The 19,023-nt window shown below is 57.1% G+C and overlaps 10 protein-coding genes across 10 annotated transcripts; 6 read left to right on the top strand and 4 right to left on the bottom strand.

Annotated features, from left to right (window-relative positions):
* Positions 1-7: 7 nt before the first annotated feature.
* Positions 8-2,469, bottom strand: DL89DRAFT_65081 (uncharacterized protein). Its single transcript, XM_040891942.1, has 3 exons — positions 1,335-2,469; positions 230-1,165; positions 8-168 (listed from the first exon to the last, which is right to left on the bottom strand). Exons 1-2 carry the CDS (start codon positions 2,100-2,102, stop codon positions 377-379), a joined length of 1,557 nt encoding a protein of 518 aa, XP_040740553.1. The 5' UTR covers positions 2,103-2,469; the 3' UTR covers positions 8-168; positions 230-376.
* DL89DRAFT_64816 (uncharacterized protein) lies at positions 2,470-3,541 on the top strand. Its single transcript, XM_040891939.1, has one exon. The coding sequence runs from the start codon at positions 2,837-2,839 to the stop codon at positions 3,470-3,472; it is 636 nt and encodes a 211-aa protein (XP_040740552.1). The 5' UTR covers positions 2,470-2,836; the 3' UTR covers positions 3,473-3,541.
* DL89DRAFT_64842 (uncharacterized protein) lies at positions 3,541-5,352 on the bottom strand. The gene is made up of 2 exons (XM_040891941.1): positions 4,981-5,352; positions 3,541-4,900 (listed from the first exon to the last, which is right to left on the bottom strand). The coding sequence occupies exons 1-2, from the start codon at positions 4,989-4,991 to the stop codon at positions 3,610-3,612; spliced, it is 1,302 nt and encodes a 433-aa protein (XP_040740550.1). The 5' UTR covers positions 4,992-5,352; the 3' UTR covers positions 3,541-3,609.
* On the top strand, positions 4,973-5,337 carry DL89DRAFT_270105 (uncharacterized protein; the record flags this gene model as incomplete). Its single annotated transcript, XM_040888561.1, has 1 exon — positions 4,973-5,337. A coding segment is annotated over exon 1 (187 nt), but the record flags the coding sequence as incomplete, so codon positions are not given.
* A 728-nt stretch (positions 5,353-6,080) lies between the features above and the next one.
* Positions 6,081-6,819, top strand: DL89DRAFT_279147 (eukaryotic translation initiation factor 6; the record flags this gene model as incomplete). Its single annotated transcript, XM_040889556.1, has 2 exons — positions 6,081-6,293; positions 6,367-6,819. The coding sequence occupies 2 exons, from the start codon at positions 6,081-6,083 to the stop codon at positions 6,817-6,819; spliced, it is 666 nt and encodes a 221-aa protein (XP_040740549.1).
* Positions 6,820-9,702: 2,883 nt separating this feature from the next.
* On the top strand, positions 9,703-11,918 carry DL89DRAFT_64822 (uncharacterized protein). Its single transcript, XM_040891940.1, has 2 exons — positions 9,703-10,365; positions 10,973-11,918. Exons 1-2 carry the CDS (start codon positions 10,185-10,187, stop codon positions 11,638-11,640), a joined length of 849 nt encoding a protein of 282 aa, XP_040740548.1. The 5' UTR covers positions 9,703-10,184; the 3' UTR covers positions 11,641-11,918.
* Positions 11,919-14,238: 2,320 nt separating this feature from the next.
* On the top strand, positions 14,239-16,180 carry DL89DRAFT_324965 (PLP-dependent transferase; the record flags this gene model as incomplete). Its single annotated transcript, XM_040891498.1, has 6 exons — positions 14,239-15,001; positions 15,045-15,337; positions 15,370-15,435; positions 15,467-15,602; positions 15,637-15,926; positions 15,961-16,180. The coding sequence occupies exons 1-6, from the start codon at positions 14,705-14,707 to the stop codon at positions 16,178-16,180; spliced, it is 1,302 nt and encodes a 433-aa protein (XP_040740547.1). The 5' UTR covers positions 14,239-14,704.
* Positions 16,181-16,289: 109 nt separating this feature from the next.
* On the bottom strand, positions 16,290-17,267 carry DL89DRAFT_275858 (S-adenosyl-L-methionine-dependent methyltransferase; the record flags this gene model as incomplete). The annotated part of the gene is made up of 1 exon (XM_040889363.1): positions 16,290-17,267. One exon carries the CDS (start codon positions 17,265-17,267, stop codon positions 16,290-16,292), a length of 978 nt encoding a protein of 325 aa, XP_040740546.1.
* A 494-nt stretch (positions 17,268-17,761) lies between these two features.
* DL89DRAFT_295417 (uncharacterized protein) lies at positions 17,762-18,591 on the top strand (the record flags this gene model as incomplete). The annotated part of the gene is made up of 3 exons (XM_040890636.1): positions 17,762-18,280; positions 18,321-18,437; positions 18,496-18,591. 3 exons carry the CDS (start codon positions 17,762-17,764, stop codon positions 18,589-18,591), a joined length of 732 nt encoding a protein of 243 aa, XP_040740545.1.
* DL89DRAFT_270095 (uncharacterized protein) lies at positions 18,527-18,946 on the bottom strand. The gene has a single exon (XM_040888560.1). It carries the CDS (start codon positions 18,894-18,896, stop codon positions 18,615-18,617), a length of 282 nt encoding a protein of 93 aa, XP_040740544.1. The 5' UTR covers positions 18,897-18,946; the 3' UTR covers positions 18,527-18,614.
* Between the last annotated feature and the right edge of the window lie 77 nt (positions 18,947-19,023).

Raw genomic sequence — 19,023 nt, 5'->3', positions numbered from 1 at the left:
GGCAGCCGGAGGTGGTGACAGGTTGGACGATAGACTAGGCGACAGCGGGATGCTGGAGCGGGATGCACCACCAGCACGTGCAATGCGCGACCTGGGCACCGCGATCTTGCGTCCTGACGAGCTCTCTGAGGCTGCCTTGGACTCCTCCTCCTGAGGCGGTGACGCCGGTATCGGCGTGTTGTTCGGCGGTGACGCCTGCATCGGCGTGTTGTTCGGCGGTGACGCCTGCATCGGCGTGTTGTTCGGCGGCGGATCGATCTCCTTGGACTCCACAGCGGCAACAGGCATCACGGTGATGTCCATCGGCTGCACGTTCTTCTGGTTGCGGCCCCGGGTCTCCGCAGGCGGACCGTCAAGGCCGTAAACCCAGTCGTCGTTATCGGAAAAAGTCCCCGTCAAAGACCGACGCAGGAGCGGTGAGTTTCATCACGTGGGCGAAAAACCGATCAATTGCCGTCAGATCGCCGGCCATGAACGCCTGCACCACTGATTCAGGCACGCCGTTCTCGCCGGTATCTGTTTCAGGATCAAACAGTGGCTGGGCAGACGGCAGACTCTGGCGCTGCACCTCTTGCAATGCCGGCTGCTGCAAGGCACCGCCATCGCCCAGCAGGGCGTCAAAGAGCACGCGATCCGCCAACTCCTCGTTCAACGCCATGGCTAGGGACTGGAAGGTCGCTGGCAGATTACGCGCTCCCAGGGCGGCTGCCACAGGCGGGCTCGCGAATACGGAGCGCGGCCGCATGCCAGGGGTGCTTGGCTGGGGCGGCGGTACTGGCAGTGAGACGGCACGTGGTTTCGGCGAAGAGGCGTGGTCGAGCAGGCTGACACGGAAGTCCAGCTGGCGGTGGGCCTGCTCGGGCGTCAGATCGTCGGGACGCGTCTTCTGCTGCTGCACGTAGTCGTGTAGTGTCAGCGAGCCATTGAGTTGGGCAGGTGGGGCGACGGGCGAGTCAGTCAGTTGGGTCTTCTGTGTGGCCGGCGACACGTGTGAGGCCTGGGCCTGCACGCTTACCCGCGCCAGAGTATCGATGTGCAGGGCGTCCATTACCGGCAGGCGTTCGGAATCCTTGGAGGCGGTATCGGCAGTTGCAATGCTGTCGCCAAGCGGGATACCCTCCAGGACACTAGCGCTGGTCTGGGTGGCGGCTATGTGGTTGGATGTCTAATGTGAAGAGCAGAAGAAGGAGAAAGTGCTTAGTGTGTGAGGTGAAGGAGGGCGGTAACAAAGAAACAGCAACAGTACTGGCTGTGGGCAGATCAATGGACCAGGTGAAGGCGCGACAAGCTGTTGTTTGTGCACCCAGAGTTACAAACACGCAGTAAACACTTACCTCGAAGCTGGCATTTGCCAGCGGCTTTCCGTCATCGGCAAACAGCGAGTCGATGTGGCGCGCAGGCTCCTGGGAATTAGAAGCGGGTGACCCCATGGACCCAAAGCGCGAGTTGGAGTCGTAGATCAGATTGCGCGGATCCGGCGACGCCATCACAAGCCTGGCCAATGTCTCGGGATCAGTCGGCTTGTCCTCGGCAGACTCGTCCTCCTTGTCTGAGCTAACTAGTATGCCGGGCGTCTTGTTCACTGGCACCGAGCTCGACACGCCAGCAGAAGCGGGATCCTGAGCATCAGCAGTTTCCAGGGACTCCGCGTGGGTCGGGTTGGAGTCGCCCCAGATCAGCTCGCCAACCTCCTTGATCGCCGGACGCGCCGACGGCCGCCTATGAACCGGCTCCTTGCTCACATGCTGCTCCTCAAAGTCCAGAATCTGTGTGCGTCCAGTGCCCGTGTCGCTGACTGGCGACTCGTATGACGCAAAGGTCTCGTGCTGGAAACGCCTGCCGGCACTGATCGGCCGGTAATCGGCTGGCGGCAGGCCGAGCTGGCGGTCGTGTTCTTCAGCAGGCGACTGTGCCTTTTGGGTGCTGGGCGAGCCGATACCCTCAAGGCCAGGCAACAACGAGTACGCGTGGTTGCGCAGGATCTCGTGGTCGCCCGTAAACATATCGGTGAACGAGCCGGTGGTGCTGGCAGGCCCCGAGACCACGTGCGAGGCAGGCGCTGACTGTGCTCCCTGGAGCTTCCGCAGGTTTCGGCGAGGCATCGATACCAGCGCGTCGTTGCTGGCGTTGGCCAGTCCCCGCCTCCTTACCCGAGGGGAGCACCCGACGTCGGCGTCCAGTGGCTGGCTATGGCCGAGTCACGCCAACCGTCGGGCTGCTCATCGGAGGCCTGCGGGCTGCGGCCCACCAATCCCAGTCCCTGCTGTGCGTGGAGGCAGAGCTGTCTTGCGGCGGGCTGACCACCGACTCGTGGCCCAGGGGACCTGAGTCGTGGTCCGGGTCACGCGGCACAAGCTGCGAGCCAGTCTCGCGCAGGGCATTCAAGAACTGCTGCGTACATGCGCTTCTGTGTCGACGACAATGCGTTGTCAATGGACGTGTTGGCGATGTTCTCGCAGATATCCTCGGACAGTGTGGCCACTGGGATGCTCACCATGACGTTGGGCGGCGGCGACGGCGGGCGTGGCAGCATGGGCTCCTCAATGGCAGCCACGGTGTGTCGCCGCGTGTGCCGCCTGCGACGCGGATGTCCAGCCAGTTTTGCTCCAGCAACCCCGAGAGGAACCCACGACGGCTGTGCTCGCTGGACGCGTCCTGCTCCAGAGGCACCCGGATCGACTCCAGGATGCCAGTGGATCTGTAGCGGATCGGCTGCGCGGCCAGCTTCGTCGGGAACCGGAGCCATAATGCGCGGCTGCGAGCCCAGCGGGTAGCTGATGCGCTCGGTGCGCTGCGGGTCGCGTGTTCCCAAGCGGGTGGTCTGCGCGGTCATGCCATGCCACATGCGTGCCGTCTGGTGTCCACCGCGCGCTGGCCATGTGTGGGAACGACCGGCTGCGCGTCAGCACATGTGCGTCGGGTACCAATGGCAGCGGTTTGTCGCGGTTGGGCAGCAGTGCAGGCGACGCCGGTGGCGACGGTGTACCATGGCCGGGCGTGCAGAAGATACCAAAGACGCTGTGTCGGCGCTGCCGCGCGTCTCGAGCCCGCGGCAGACAGGCCGGCTGCTGCTGGCCCTGCTTCTTCCTTTGCTCCAGGCTCCTCCTGCTTCTTTCCTCTGTTCCTGTTGCTGTTGCTGTTGCTCGATATGCAGGGCTGCATCCAGCATCGCCTGCTGGTTATGCTGCAGCACGCGCTCTGCATCGGCTGCGGTGCGGCGCCGCGCGCTGGCCTGGCGGTTGGCTCGCATAGTCTCGACAAACCGCATGACTCCTGCGTGGTTGCGGTGGTAGCTGGCCATCGGCTGCACCACCGGCTCAGCCTGCCGGATCGAAGTCACTGGCGTACGACTCTAGGTGCTCGGGCTGGTCCATATCTTCCATGCTCACGTATTGCCCAGCTACCTGGATGCCCGTCAGCTCGCCGCTGCTATGGAACCGCACAAACGTCCCGTACGATGTCTCGGGGCTAACCTTCCGATGCAGCCGCGATGACACGTGGACGCTCTGCATGAACGCATCAGTCAGCTTCTGCTCCACCGCCACCGACACGCCGCCCGCTAGTCCATCCGCCGAGTGGCTAGCTGATGCTGGGAATACCTGCGGTATGTCACCAGCCGACTCGCTCCCGTACAGGCGCGCCAGCGACTCGGTGCTGAACACCGGCGAAGACTTGATCACATGCGGGAGCTCTTCCACCGACTGCACTATCTCGTCGAAGGTGCGTGACGGGAACGTCGGGTTGCGGCGGTGCGTCGGCGCTCTGACTGTAGGCGTGTTGACCATCGGCGAGTCGCTGATGCTCGTGCGGTCGGCCACCGGTGCCGCCGGGTCGACATTGTACCGGAAGTACATGTGCTGCGGTGACGGCAGCTGGGCCATCTCGCGCTGAACTGCATCGGCAATGCGCTGCCGGGTCTCGCGCGCCTGTCGCTGGCTGCGAGGCGCTGCGCCGCGTGCGCATCCGACTGAATCCGCGTGAGATCCCATCGATTACCCGCTGCATGTGCCCGCGCCGACGCGACTCCCTCCGCCCCAAATCGTCGTCTGCCATGCGGGCCGGCACCTCGATTGTACGGACTGCGGGCCATGCGCTGGTGGGGGGTGCTGTATTGGGCTGGTCTGCCATGGGGCTGTGCTGCCCCACCTGGCCATTAAACGAGAACCCACGTGCCACCGCCGTCGGCGAGTCACGCATCGCCATCGCAATATCCGACTCGCTGAGCTGTGCCCGCCGGTCGTGGAATGGCGGCGCCTGGAACAGCGAGCTGCGCGACGACTCGGACCGCTCGGCGTCCAGCTGCGCCGGGCCCGAGAAGCTCTCGCGGTATGCCGCCGGCTGAGCAGAGCCGAAAGCGCTGGTGTCGATCGTGAGTGCCTTGGCGGGCACCGACAGACTGGTGCGGTAGTACTCCGAGTCGATGGTGGTGGCCAATGGGTGGTTGAGTGCTGCCAGCCACTGCGCGCGCTGCTCGCCGCCAGCCTGCTGGCTAAGCGGCCGCGCCAATGCCGCCATGGCTCTGGTCATCGTCGACCCCGAGTTCCACGTCGATGCGCTCGGCAGCGCGACGTCGCCGGGCATCGTCCGCGGGCTATCGGCCACTGGTGCCGTTGACCGCCGCGGCAACGTCCCTACTACCAGATTGTCGAAGCTCATTGACCGCCGGTGAATCCCCGATGGCAGCGGCGGCCCGCGCGGCGGCTGCTGCTGCTGCTCGCTGAACTCATATGTATAGTATCCGGCGCCCGTCGCCAGTTCCTCCTCAGCTGGCTTGTCGCGACTTGCCTGCAGGATCCGTCGCGTGTGACGCGATACGCTGCGTGTCAGTAGTCGCATTGCATGCATTCCTGGGTTCGTCACCCGGAAGTCTGAGTCGCTGTCGCTCATCATGTTACTAGTGCTACACAGTACCATCCGGCGTTTGAGTTTGTTTTCGCCTCTGTGAACAACTTTATGACTGTATATATCGCTGGCCTTTACCTTTTCGTCATATGTACAAACGCTGTTCTCTTTGTGCTAGATAATACACGCTACGAGTAAGAATGAAGAGGGGAGGCCTCTGCTGTCTTCTCAAGGGGCGGCTGCTCGGTGCGTCGCCCAATGTGATGTCCCACCAAGCCGCAAACCGTGAGTATTCGCTGGCCCTGTTGCTATTATTCCTGTGCTCTATTTGCTTCCACACGGTCTTGGCTCCAGATATTGGTGTCCAGCTGTTTTGGTTACAAATAGTCCTATGTGGGGCGGCAGTAATAGATGAAAAATAATGTGTGTGAAGGTATCAAACGGTATAGAAAAAGGAAAACTAGGATACTGGAAAAACAAGAGTTGAAATAAAACAACCCACTACATTGACTGGGGAGGCTGCTTCCCACTACTCCCCCTTTGCATTCAGACTTTCACAGACTGCTCGAGCGCTTTGCCAATATGGAAGAGCAGTGGCGGGGGAGCCCTTGTTGTTTTCCAGGAACACATACCAACACTCTTCCGCTCGGACGCACTACCCGGCCACTATTTCCCATGCCAGCCCGGCTGGTGGATGTCGTAAACTCTATTCCCCCGAGCTTATTCACCTCCCTTCCCTTCCTGTTTGCAGCAAACCTCAGCGCGAAAATGGCCCTGTGGGATTGCCCCACGCACTAGTACAAGGCGCATAACGGCTATGTGTAGTACATCCCTTGCCCAGCATCGATGTTGCCGAGTCCACGTGGCAACGCTGATCTGCCCGCCAGCCTCCGCGAGTATTCGCCGAAGAATCAGCGCGATCAAATTAGGCTGTCCTAGGACCGCAGCACCGCCCGTCCCCCGACGGTCATATCGCAGCGACCGCAGCGAGGGGAGGTGCTGGGCAAAAAGGACCCAACGCCGTCCTTCGCTGCGGCCACCCGCGGTCTGCGCTTAAAAGCCCCCGAGGCGGGAGATTCTGAGCTTAATCCCATCAAGAAAAATTTTCTCTCGTATTTGTAATATTTTCCACAGCGACGCAATCTTTTATTTCCTGCACTACGCGCCCTTCATACACCTTTCCCCCCTCAGCCTTGCTCTCCCAGACCCCAGCATCTTCATTCCAAACCTACACAAAAATGGCAGTCCGCGCGCAGTTCGAGAACAACAACGACATTGGAGTGTTCTCCAAGCTCACAAATTCCTACTGCCTGGTCGCCCTGGGCGGGTCGGAGAACTTTTACAGCGTGTTTGAGAGCGAGCTCAGCGACGTGCTGCCGGTGATCCACACAACAATCGCCGGCACGCGCATCATCGGCCGCCTGACTGCGGGCAACCGCCGCGGCCTTCTGGTGCCGAATTCGACGACCGACCAGGAGCTGCAGCATCTGCGCAACTTCGCTGCCCGACGCGGTGGCGATCCAGCGCGTGGAGGAGCGCCTGAGCGCCCTGGGCAACGTGATCGCATGCAATGACTACGTGGCCCTGGTGCATCCGGACTTGGACCGCGAGACCGAGGAGATCATCGCTGATGTCTTGGGCGTCGAGGTGTTTAGGCAGACGGTGGCGGACAATGTGCTGGTGGGCTCGTACTGTGCGATTTCGAACCAGGGCGGTCTGGTGCATCCGCGCACCAGCGTGCAGGACCAGGACGAGCTGTCGAGTCTTCTGCAGGTGCCGCTGGTGGCGGGTACGGTGAACCGCGGATCGGATGTCATTGGCGCCGGGCTGGTGGTCAACGACTGGACTGCGTTTGCCGGCATGGACACTACCTCGACTGAGCTCAGCGTCGTCGAGAGCATCTTCAAGCTGCAGGACTCGCAGCCCACGGCTATTGTCAATGAGATGCGCGACTCGCTGATCGACCACTACTCGTAGGCCGGACACCCCGCCCCCATTGAGCATTTGGTTTATTTAAGCCTCCATTTCTCTAGTTCTGGTACTATCGAATATTCAAATCCACAACGCATACTGTCGCTTTTGGCTGAATGTGCTATCAGGGCATGCAATAGTAGTCGGCGCTGACCTGTCACTGCACCCATGGCCCTCCCAACGGGATTTGTCTATATCTCTCCCGCTGGAAACCTCCTTCCGATCCAGTGTGGCATTCCCCCGCTTTGCCTGAGCACTTTGAATATGCGGCGCTTGTTGCTAAATATAGACCAGGACAGCCTCCTGGCTCTGGTCTGCTCCCGGGAACCGATACAATACTAGGTTCTGTTGTGTTTCTTTTATTAGATCCATCACCGGCAAACCCAACGCAGAGACAATAGGCTCGGCCCGCCAACCACGGTCCTCCCCGTTTGCACTGCGCATATATGCTGCTTGGCCGCGAATATCTTGGCTGGGCCAGTCTGGCTCTGCTATTGGCAGTCATACACATGCTCTTGTAAATGCTCATTCACACATCTCCCTCTTTGGATCTCACAGAATACCTTTTTTGAGATTTCCTGTTGCTTTGGCTGCCGCCAGAATGACCATGAATGATACTCCAAATATTCCAGGCGCTCTGGAACCCCCCATGCCCGGAATATCCTTGACTCTCGGCAAGAAAACCGCGTGAATCCTGGACAAAGGGGCGGCCAAGGCCTAGAACGGGGTGGATGCCCTTGGTTATGTCTGGCATTATTTCTAGTCTTTTAGTGAGCAGGGGGAATGTGCGCGGAGGTTCCTTTCATATTGCGCTCCTCTTCTAACCCACCCTGCCCTCCACATCTCCTACTCCACTTTACAAATACATCCACCCCCCGTTTAAATAATTCCAACCTGTATATTGCTCGCCCGCGCGGCAAAGGCTAAAGGTAAGATGCTCCCTGGTTCCAACATAGCTCTTTTTTTCCCTCTTTGCAATTTTCACCTCGAGTCCTAACGCCTTTGCATTTGCTGTCTTTTGCCCTTGCTGCTGTGCCAGAAGGAAGGTAAGCATCGATTCTGCTGCATCTTGAAAGAACGGCTGAGTATTGTTGGGATCCGCTGGCGCTGTTCCGAACCCGCACATTTCCTGGCTGCGACAAAAATGGCGCGATATTCGTATTCCGCAGCCCACCTAGCTGGCATTCTAGTCAATCCACGCGTTCTTTTTTGCCACAAAGGCGGACTCAAAAATAGACAGGATTCCCGGTGGGTAAATAGGGGTGGACCACAGATCTTGCAAGGAGGCGGCGGGGCTTGTTCGGATCGCTGCTTGGATCCTTGGCATAGACTGATAGAGCCACCGCACCCGCCCGGTCGCTTGTGCTCCTGACACGCCCCAATATGCCCAGTCCTGGGGACATAGCTCAGTCCTTCGTTTTCCCGCATTGGACAGGCTGCCCCATCTCACTCCTGTTGCTGGCTTACTCGGGTCCCAACAAAAATACTTGCACCCGTGTATCCTGCCAGCCCTTTTCTCTTTCGCTAGTGGTGCTGCTGATTTCCTCCACTGCCCCCATTGCAGTAACTCGGATGTTTGCAACAAACCGACAGCTGCCTCCGCAGGTGGATGCAGAGGACATGCACCCGGCCCCTGCCAGACGGCAAAAGTGGGGCAGGAATCGAGCCAAGGCCAATTCGCCTTGTCGGTGTTCACATTGCATATTTGCTATCCTGGGCACCTGATGTTCAACACGCCTGCCGAAACCACCTTTTTGAGTATTCTGTAGCCAGTCAGACAGAAGAAGCGATCGGGGGCAAAACTACCCTGTGGGCCGCACGCCAACAACGATTAACTGGGCAAGGGAGAGACAAATCGTAAGTACCAGACCTGCCTATGGCACTGGGCTGTTGCGAACTCGACCAAAGCCTGGCTGTGGAGAATGTTCTCTTGTGCGAGATCGCATTTATTTATGCTTGTGTGGGTGGGCGAAAGATTGGTTACACAATACCGCATGGGACTACCGATCGCATAGGGCGAAATGTGCAATTTGCAGCAGTGTGCGCCCATGGGTGGTGGGTGCTGCGATGTGTGCTGTCTCTCTGGAGAGCGGCCTGGCGTGGGATGGTTAGAGCCCATTGGAAAGAAAGATATATTTTGTTGTTTCCTCGTACCACTCTCACAGTAATTGTCGCTGCAAGGAGCGTGGACACCCGATCTTTTTCTCTCTTACTTTGTGCGGCTTTTGGCCCAGCTACTGGCGTGGAATGGTCTCATTCACGCCTTGTGAATGGGACCTGCCTGCTCCTTTTATTATCCAGAGTGCCACACTGCCTTTATGCTGGATATGCTTTTTTGCTGCTCGAGCCCACTGGGCATGACGCTTTTTCTTGTTCAGACGAGAATACAAATCGAACTGCCTTATAAACAGCGGGGGTGAAGTCGATTGAGGGCAGACCAATTCATGTACCTCTGTTCTTGTTGTATTTCGATTACTACCGCTCTATTCTACAGTCTTTGAACGCGAGCTACTATATTTTTCGCTCGGTATTATATATTTTTCGATTCACCACGCCTTTGGCCCTCCCCTCTTGTTTGCCAAATCTTTTTCGCAGCTTTTGTACATTGGCCTCTCCCCCCATTCACATACTCATTATCGCTGTGGCTCGTACAGAACACCATCCCCCTTGCCTCACTCCTTATTTCCTACTACTGCCTCACTCGACAAGGCAACGAAATACAAAGATTGTTTGCTCCGTCGCTCTTTGCTTTCTTGCTTGCTTGACAAGATCCCAAACAACTGCTTTTTCCGGATGTTCTAGGCGGCCTTTATTTGACTGAAAGCAACCTTTTCTTCTTCTGTGGTCCCCTCTCGCTCATTCGATTTTATTTCGCTCTCCCCCTCCCCTTCGGTTTCCCAAATATCGCTTGGCGGTCTTTTGTATATAGCAACCAGCCCAGAATCGCAAAACCTCATATTTCCACATCGCGGCACTATTTTTATTCACTCTCCTCATTCTTTTTATTTCCTTCTCGGTCTCTTAGTACATCCTATCTAGCTCATAAAGCTATTTTTCTTGACCCTCTATTCACCTCACCTCGACATCTTCTCCTCCTATATATCTTTTGACCCCCCGGGTTTCTTTTCGAATCAACCTCCCCACCACCACCATGGCTACCCAGGTCGATCACCACCAGATGCAGACGCGTCCGCTGCATTTGAATATGGCGACGCCGCTCACGCCGCAGACGCTCGACACGATCCGGTGCGAGATCACAAAGGAGATGATCGGAGTCATTGCGCTGCACGCCAAAAACGTGATTCCGTGTTCGCCGCCGCCACAGGTCAGCAATAGCGGGCAGCAGTCGTCAGCGCGTCCCTCGACCAGCAATGGCAGCCGCCTGCCCTCGCCGCCTGCCACGCCAAGCAGCACAGGGTCTTTCAACGATCCCGCCGCTGGATCTGTTTATTACCAATCTGGTTCTGCGGTCGAGGGTGCAGGCTGGCACACTGATCTGCACACTCGTGTACCTGCAGAGATTGCGGAGACGGCTGCCAAAGGAGGCACGAGGTAAGCACTATTTTTTACTTGCTCAATCTAGCCTGTGGTGCTGCTCAGCTTTTTTTGCTGTTGTCGTAGGTTGGGTTGATTTTCAAAGGGGGCCAGGAGAAGAGCAAAAACATATTGCAATTTGGTTCTGGATTTCTGCTTTATTCCCGTTATCCCCCTTCCTCGTCTTGGCTTGAATCTGCTAGTGGCCGGGCATGGTGCCATCAGCTTTGCTTTCGTTTTTTGCGCAGTTATTTCTGCATCTGAACGGTCCTTGCCCATTATGAACGGGACGCCACGGACTTGGGACCATCAAGGCTTTATTCCTTTCATTGTTGCTGTTGTTGTTGCGCACGGCCAAATGGGCCTTGTCGATGGGCACTTTATCTCAGAAACTAGACAACAATTGGTAGCGGTGATGAGGGATGGGTAATGTCACCACCATTTGCAGCAATGGTTCTTGTTTCCCAGTGCTACTGCTGGTCGTCGTCGCCCTCTACCAGTCCCCATGGTAGATTGCTTACTGCTCACAGCCACCACCATCACCATGACCAGCAACCGCGTGCTCCACTCAGTTTGCACCAACATCATGGCCTGCTCAAACACAACACCCCTTTGCTTTCTGTAGGCATGGAATGCACCTGCCATCGGATCTTCCTGGCCACCTTGATTGTGGCTGGCAAATACCTAAACGACTCGTCGCCCAAGAACAAGTACTGGGCACGGTACTCTACTGTATTTACTGTTGCTGAGGTCAATTTGATGGAAAAGCAGCTGCTGTTCCTGCTCGACTTTGACCTGCGCATCGACAACAACGATCTGAATGACGCTGCCGCCGCCTTCCTTCCGGGCCCGCCCAAGGCATCTGCGCCGCTGACTCCGACCACACCCACATTCGGCGGCACCGCCGCCACGACCACTGCCACTGCCACTGCTACCAACAGCAGCAGCAGCAGCAGCAGCAGTAGCAGTGCGGTCACCGAGGTCTCTTCGGTGCCTGCGATCGTCACATCTCAGCCGCGTGAGGACTCCGCTGGTTACCACCACCCGACTACCTCTGGGCTGCAGCCGACGAAACAGTACCCGCCAACGCTGGGTCTGGATAGCGTGAAGCACCGCCATGCAATGGACAATATGATACCGCCGACAGAGGATGCGTCGTCGAGGAAGGTTGCCGAGGAGATGCAGCGGGTGCGGGGCGAGACCGAGCACTATCAGCGGCATCATGGAAGAACACACTCTGTCGCATCGATCGATATGGTAAGCGCACGCGAGTCAAGACGGTGTTCTCAGTGAGCACCCTTGGTCAAGCCAAACCCATCCTCCCACACGCTATACTTGAAGGGACCACCACTGCCACCAATGGCTCCCACTCCCTCTCCCCCATACACCACGCCACCAAACCACCTTGTACAATTTTCTCCTCACCACCCCTTTCCTTTTACTTAGCCATGGACATCCAATATGGAGGTCTGTGCAGCTCTCCCCGGTCCCCTGTCAGTGCCATTGCTTTCAAGCCAACTCACACCCTTCCCTTGAACGAAACAACACTGTATTCTTGTTCTTGTTTACAAAGGAGCATATCCCCTAGACCTTCGGATGTCTCTTCTAAAATGTTTTATTTTCGTACCTGTCTTAACTCTGAAACCTCTTATTAAAATCCCACCAAACTCTCCATGGTCGTTCGGGGCTGGACCAACGCCGGACCCATCTTTATATTACCCGTCCCCAGTATAGGCCGCCGCTGCTGCTACAGCCCAGACCTCAACCACAGCTACCTCGACGAAGAGTGCGACGATCTCAGCAGCCTCGGCACTGACTCTGGCCGTGCGCAAGCAGCTGTCTCAGACTATGCGACTGCCTAGCCTGACCAAGCGGCACCACAACACGCAGCCCTCGCCACCCAATCTTGTCAAGCATAAACAGACACCAGTGCAGGAGCAGCCGAAACAGCAACAGTTGGAGCAACAGCAGCCCCCGCGGATCCCTGCTGAAGAGCGGATCACACTGCTGCGTCCCACATCAAAGAAGCGTGCATTGTCGCGCGGGCATCATGGCAATATCCCGCACCCTTCGCCTGTGTACCACTGTCCGTTTGCAGGACAGCCGGGTGGCAGTGCCGACCATTCAGAGCATCACCAGCAGAGCCAGCAGCCCCGAGCCACGTCATCCATTCCAGTATTCCGCGATATCTCGCCTGTGGGAGACCTTTTGCTAATGCCCGCTGGCAGCAGCGGAGCAAACCCCAGGCAGCATCAGCACAGGCTGAGGCACCAGTCGACATTACCTGAGATGGGTGGGCGCAGCAGCACTATGCGTAAGGGCTCGTCGGCGTCAACCGCAACCACTCCGGCGACGTTTGCTGGAACACTGCTGCCGGTTCTGCCGCCGCCTATGGCGCGCCTGGCCAGTACTGGGTCATACGACCTCGGCGGATCACCGGCCAACACGCTTGTGTACGATCAATCGCCAGCCACTACCGGGTACCGCAGTGGTCGGCGGCAAGCAGGCCGTATCCTGGGCGCATCGCAGGCTACAACACCTGGCGATATTGCGCCGATGTTTGTTCCGTCCATCGGGGACACCAATGGCCTGTCGGTGCCACAGTCGCAGTCGCAGTCGCAGTCACAGAAGCACCATTATAGCACCAGGCAGCGTGATGACGCGGCCAGCTCGGAGGGGAAGCCGCCGAGCCAGGGATGGCAGCTGAAGAGCAGGATTTTGCAGCCCATCTCGACATGGTTCAAGTCATCGCGCCAGCACACGCCCCAGAACAGCCAGCAGCAGACCATGGCAGAGAAGATGGCCATGGCCGATAGCGGCATGGTGTGCGGTGCGTCGCCAAAATATATCGACTCGGCCACAACTATCCATGGCCACCACTCGTCTGCCAGCTAGGCAAGCTCCGTAGAACCATTCGCTACCCCCTACCACATTAGCATATTTCCAAATTCGTCTCACGCCGCACCCATCCCACTCATTCATTAACTTCTATTTGTAGCGAGCAAATGCCTCACCGTTCATTCATTTCCATCTACCTAATATCATCGATCCAATCATTTGCAACATCCGCTCCTCCACATGACTGCTAGTGCGAGATATTGTAGCCTAGCGATGAACGCTGATGTACGTTATCGGATTTTGAAAAGCCGTTCCTTCAGAAAAAGTAATGCTGCAGGTGTAGCCGTGCTACGTAGAATACACTTTATCTGGCCGAGATAGCTTGTACGTCTTCACTGGACTGCGGATGTAAACAAGACCCGCGTCTGGTTACGAAGATCCCAAATGTGCGACAGAGCAGCGAATTGAGGGAATACCCAGATGTAACCCCTGCAACCTCTCGTGCCTCCGCCTTTCACACGCGATGAAATGGAGCTCCCCAGTTGGGCTCAAGCAGCCAGGGCTATAAAAAAGTGATCTGTGTGCCGTGCAATTGGTGACGGGACCCTCTTCTTTAGGGAATGAGAAGGTCACATCGCTCTATGCCCCATTCGTCCAGGCACAGACGAAGCAACAACCGCTTGTCATGTGCGACATGCCGTAGTGAATACTGGGCACATTAGCTATTCCACAAACTGTGTCCCTTGCGGAAACTTGGCAGCTTCTATGCCCACCGAGCGACTGAGGGTTAGGCACATTGGCACTACACAATACTAATTGTAATTATTTATAGCCTTGCAGCGAGGCTAGAGTGGCAGGTGTTTTTTTTTCGCTGCATATCCGCTGAAAAGTATGCCCGATGCTGACAAAACATGAGTAAACATGGGCATTAGAAGGAAGTAGCTCCTTGGACTAGGTTAGAGAAATAATCTTGTCAGTGCTCAAAATACTGAAACAAAACATCATAAGGGGAGCACAAGCTGCTTGAAGCGTCCAGCAGCTTGCCTTCTCTCTCTCCCTCTCTCCCTCTCTCCCTCCATTTCCGTGAGCTGCATTTTCTCATCCCCATCATTTAGTCAGTGTACCGCTATCTTGCCCACACTCCAAAGAATAAGACGCTGCCACCATCCTCCAGGTCCTTGGCTTGATAGCTGATGCTCCATCCTCTGCGCCAAGCCTGATTTCTTACTCGGCCATTTATAACGAGGCCACTGCACACGCTCTGGTGTTTGTTTCGCTTTCTCCTCGCACGCCTCCTCCAATTTCCAGACAATTAGCTCTTTGTGTATATTACCAGCAGGCCAGCGCCTCGTCCTTTCTCCGCCATAGGTGTGCCATCTATTCGTACTGCCTCTCCCCCATTTTGGCACCCAGACGCACCGACACCTACGTTTTGGATATAAAACAGCCCTTTTCCTTTGCAGGGGCATACAGTTCTTTCAAATATCTTCATCGAGAATCTCATATCTCATATTCGATCATGCAGTCATCAAGCACTCACAAGCAAGAGCCCAAGGACCTGACGTCTCTCTTTGTGCCCGGGATGCAGGGCTCCAAGAAGAGCATGTTCAAGGCGGTCATGGGGACCCCGACCCTGTCGATGATTAACATGGCCGGCGGTGTGCCTGATCCCTCGACCTTCCCTATCGCGCACATGTCGGTGCAGGTGCGCATGCCGGGCGGCTCGCAGACAGAGACTGTGACTCTGGACAAGACATGCCGCAGCGGCATCGTGGAGAGCATCGATGAGCTTCTGCAGTACGGTGACGGATGTGGCGTTGACAGCTATCGTTCGTTCCTCCGCCAGCACACGGCAAAAGTTCCACCCGCTAAAGTACACCGGGTGGGACGTAATTGCATCGTGCGGCAACAACGATGCCTTGAGCAAAGTGGTCGCTCTGTTCTGTGAGCCGGGGGACGCAGTGCTGGTTGAAAAGTGGACGTTCCCAGGCGCTCTGGGTGTGCTGAACAATACAGGCATTGGGGCTGTGCCGGTGGAGCTGGACAGCGAGGGCATGGTGCCGCAAGCTCTGGACACAGCGTGCCGCGAGTGGCAGGGCGAGAAGCCATTGCGCGTGGTGTACATTATTCCCACGGGGCAGAACCCGACCGGGTCGACAATGTCGGAAAGCCGGAGAAGCCGAGATCTATAGGGTGGCGCAAAAAGCACAACCTCGTAATCGTCGAGGACGACCCGTATTATTTCATGCAGTTCCCGAAGCTGCATGAGCCCGTCGACTAGTGATTTGGCACTGGTGCCGAGCTTCTTGTCGCTGGACACCGATGGGCGCGTCATCCGGCTGGACTCGTTCAGCAAGATCCTGGCACCCAACCTGCGGTGCGGCTGGGTCACAGCACCTTCGTACATCCTCGACCGCGTGCAGCTGTTGAATCGAGGCAACCAGCCTGCAGCCGTCGGGCCTGTCGCAGGGCGTCATTTCCAAGATCCTCAACAACTCGTGGGGCATGGCAGGCTGGGAGTCGCATCTGAGGCACCTGCGGGCAACGTATGCAAGGCGCCGCAACGCCTTTGTTGCTGCTGTCGAAAAGAATCTGGCGGGCCTAGTGGAGTACACGGTTCCCAGCGCAGGCATGTTCTTGTGGATGCGCATCGACCTCGGAGGCTCGGACCAGAAGGGCGCTATGGCGATGCTGCTGGAGACCATGAAGAAATGCGGTGTCATGATGGCTCCTGGCGTGCCGTTCATGCCCGGAGACGCACATCCCGACGAGCAGAGCTATCCTGCGTGCCGCCTTTGCTCTGGTTGAGCCCGAAATGTTCGACCCGGCGCTGTCCCGGCTGGCCCAGGCTATCGAGTATGTGCGCAAGAGCCATGGCAACAATGGCAGCATTGGCATCAGCAGCAAGATTCCTGCTGAGCGGCCCAGGCACCTCCGCAAGTGTCTCGATCAGGCCTGTCGTGTGCCCGCGAGCTCAAGGGCGGCCAAAACGTGACCGTGGCGCAGGGCAGCAGCAGCTAACTGTCAATATTGCCCCATTACCTCATTTAGTTTTTTTTTTTTTGAACATTCCAATCCAGCATCAACTATATAACTCTATCCTACTAGCACATCCGGTACTCGAGGCTGTCCTTGGCCTTGGCCTCCTTGCCATCGAGCTCATAGCTGATGATGATGTCGAGGTCGCGCGGGTTCTCCTTGTTGGGCGCACATGTGATCTCGCCCGAGATCTTGTCGCCCTTGCACACGGTCATCGAATCGGGAGTGTAGAACACAGTCTGCTTCCAGTGCGTGTACTTGGCGAATGGCCCGGTCGAGAAGCGCACAGGCTTGTGGCAGGCACGGAACTCAATGTCGAACCACGAGATGAACGCGTGGACGTAGTCGTCGCGCGACACCTCGATCTCGAACGGCACCTGGAACGTCAGATCCTCCTTCTTGACAGTCAGGATATCGATAGTCTTGAACACCATGGGCGTCGAGTTGACGAACCGCGACTCAACAGTGTCGACCAGCGGCTCCTTCAGCGCAGCCTCCTTGATGCACGACATCGAGAAGCCATAGACGTTGTCCCAGAAGCCGAGCTTCTCCTCCCGGTAGTCGCCGTCCTCGATCGTCGAGATCACCATGGTCGCCGTGTCGGGGAAGATCATGCCGCCAGGGCTTAGGTACTTGTCGCGCGCAACCAGAACCGTGTCCAGCATGCTCTCGTACAGCAAAAAGTAGCCCATCCACTCGGAAATGATGATATCGACGTGGTCGTACGGCAGAACAATCTCCTCCATCTTGCCCTTCAGCAGGGTGACTTTGTCTGACAGACCGTTCTCGGCCACAATCAGCTTGGCCTTGTCGATGATGTTCGACATGTCCACACCGATTACGTGCTTGGCGCCGGCCTTGGCGGCGAACATCGACAGGATACCCGTGCCGCAGCCCACGTCAAGCACAATCTTGTCCTTGAACAGATGCTTGTTCTTGATGATCGAGTCGCGGTATGAGACCGTGCGGACCTCGTCCTTGAGCATCTCCTCGTGGATCCCAAAGTGCGCGTACGAGTCAAAGTAGTAGTCTTTGCTAGTCATGCCGCTGTCCTTAGTGGTTGCGTTAGCCATGATTGTTCTTTGGTCTGTGTCGTAGAGAGGAAGGAGAGTGCCGAGGCTACAAGTGTCTATAGAAGAAAAGAATTGAAGAACAAGCTGGTGAAGGAGGATAGAGAGACGGAGGAAAAAAGTTTGACTTAGCTCTAGCAAACAGGCCTGTTTCTAGCCTTCGCTGCCAGTCAAAGTTTTGTTGTTTGTTGGAAAAGTGGGAGCACAGGAACTTTTTTTTTTTTGCTTAATCGCGATCGTGCCATGATCTGGCACTTTCAGATCGACGCTATTGTCACGTGCCGTGGATTGGAGCTTCCGAGCTAGTGCGGGTGTCGGAGCCGCTCGAGACGAAAGCTCGGGACTGCCGTGAGATCAGCAATCGTCTGGCGCCACTCCTCCCGCCCCCGATGCTGCTTGACAGCCCTTTCTTTCCTCAACACCATTCCTCACTATACCTACTAATACTACCACGCTCTTTCACAGCAATGGACAAGGAGACATGGCTCTTGTGGATGCTAGCAGACTCGCAGCTGCCGACAGGCGGATTCGTCGCCTCGGCTGGGCTCGAGGCAGCGATGCAGGGCGGACTGGTGCGCGAGCAAGCACGCGAGGAGGACCGTGACTCATTTGTGACGTTTATCCGCGATAGCACCCACAACCAAGCCCGATTCGCCGTGCCGTTCTGCGCGCGCGTGCACGAACTGGTGTCGAGCCGCCTGGCAGACTCTGAGCTGGAATCCAAGGGCGAGGACCAGGTGATTCAAGAGCTAGTTGATGAGCTAGCATCGCTGGACAGCTACCACCATGCCATGGTGTCGTCTAACCGGGTGGCAATGCGGGCGTTGATTGCGCAGGGCGGCGGCCTCCTGAGCCTGTTTAACCGCGGGTACGCTCACGCAAAGTTCATGAATACAAATCGGCGCGGGCAGGCGTGCATCCGGGTAGCCAAGGAGCTGCAGAGGCAGTCGCGGCTGGAGATGACGCGGATGCACTGGCCCTACAGTGTTTGGCTTTGTGTGTGCAGCGCTGGAGATCCGGCTGGAGCGGATGCAGCAGCTGTATCTGTTCCAGTTCCTGCGGCAGATCTTCTCGGCCGCGATCAGACTCAATCTGATCGGCCCGCTGCGCGCGCAGACACTCGAGTGCGACATGCTTCCGCTGGTCGACGACCTAATGGCACAGTATTCTGGGCTGCGCGCCAAGGAACGGCACCTTGGAGGACATCTTTGGCGAATCGGTTGTGTACACTGATCCCATGCTGGAGCTGTATCAGGGCATGCACGACCGACTGTACTCTCGCATCTTCAACAGCTAAAGATATATTCAAAGCGTACTATTTTATTTGGCGTTGGGCATCAGGCGCTGCAGGTGCCATCTCTGGGCCGGCGTGCACAGCATGGGGACGTGCTTTGCGCGGCGGGCACCGGGCGTCAGACGACGGTTGAAGTGGCGAAGGCCCTGCTGCTGGCGCTGGAACAGGCCGTTGGCGACCGCCTTCCACCGCTTGGCTGAGGCCTTGTGCGTCTTCAGCTTGGCCATGGTGCGCACTGCAGATGTCTGCGGGCCAAACAGCGCGGGCCGCGAGATCGACTGGACTGCTCCGAACAAACCGGCAAACATGCTTGAACGACTGCAAATTGGAGGGGTTTAGAAAAATGTAGAGCTGAAGTGAGCAAGCGACGATTATCGGGCAGCGAAAAAAAGCCAGTTGCGATAGTAGGAACCGGTCCAGAAACTCGAGCCGAGC

The sequence above is a fragment of the Linderina pennispora genome (assembly GCF_002104995.1).
Source record: "Linderina pennispora strain ATCC 12442 chromosome Unknown DL89scaffold_15, whole genome shotgun sequence".
In the NCBI taxonomy this organism is placed as follows: domain Eukaryota; kingdom Fungi; phylum Kickxellomycota; class Kickxellomycetes; order Kickxellales; family Kickxellaceae; genus Linderina; species Linderina pennispora.
This window is presented reverse-complemented; position numbering and strand designations above follow the sequence as displayed.